Here is an 840-nt window from a genome sequence, read left to right as displayed (position 1 = left end):
ATATATAATGTATATATATATAATGTATATATATATATATATAATGTATATATATATATATATATATATATATTTGTGTTTGTGTGTGTGTGTTTGTCCCCAACTACTGCTTCCACTTGACAATTAGTGTTGGTGTGTTTACATCCCCATAAGTTAGTGGTCTGGCAAAAGAGACCGATAGAATAAGTACCAGGCTTTAAAAAAATGAGTACTGGGCTCAATTTGTTTGATTAAAATTCTTCTAGGTGGTGCCTCAGCATGGTCGCAGTCTAATGACCAAAACAAATAAAAGATAAAAGACGATAAAAAAAAAAGGAATTTTGAGCTATGTAGTGTTGATGCAAGTTTTTCTTTCAGGTTGTTGCTGCTCCCTGCTTCACAGTTACATGTTTCTGAAAGTAAGAAGGCTATTATAGAGATGTGGGCCCCATCACAACAACAATATCTAACGGTAATCTGTCTTGTATTATATTATTCCATAATTGTATTTGTCTGTATATAATAATGGCACTCTGTCGGTTACGACGACAAGGGTTCCAGTTGATCCGATTAACGAAACAGCCTGCTCGTGAGATTAACGTGTAAGTGGCTGAGCACTCCACAGACATTTGTACCCTTAACGTAGTTCTCAGGGATATTCAGCATGATACAGTGTGACAAGGCTGGCCCTTTGAAATACAGGTACAACAGAAACAGGAAGTAAGAGTGAGAGAATGTTGTGGTGAAAGAGTACAGCAGGGTTTGCCACCATCCCCTGCCAGAGCCTCATGGAGCTTTAGGTGTTTTCACTCAATAAACACTCACAACGCCTGGTCTGGGAATCGAAACCGCGATCCTACG

The 840-nt window shown here is 38.2% G+C and overlaps 1 protein-coding gene across 5 annotated transcripts in view; it reads left to right on the top strand.

The window, feature by feature from the left end:
• Positions 1-840, top strand: part of LOC106872786 (serine--tRNA synthetase-like protein Slimp) — a 105,631-nt gene that overhangs the window by 70,424 nt on the left and 34,367 nt on the right. For all 5 annotated transcript variants that reach the window (XM_052975782.1, XM_052975783.1, XM_052975781.1 and 2 more), the window contains exon 14: positions 358-451. In XM_052975782.1, the coding sequence (XP_052831742.1) occupies positions 358-451 (94 nt within the window). The remainder of the gene's footprint in view (positions 1-357; positions 452-840) is intronic.

This window comes from Octopus bimaculoides, chromosome 22, assembly GCF_001194135.2.
Source record: "Octopus bimaculoides isolate UCB-OBI-ISO-001 chromosome 22, ASM119413v2, whole genome shotgun sequence".
NCBI lineage: Eukaryota > Metazoa > Mollusca > Cephalopoda > Octopoda > Octopodidae > Octopus > Octopus bimaculoides.
This window is presented reverse-complemented; position numbering and strand designations above follow the sequence as displayed.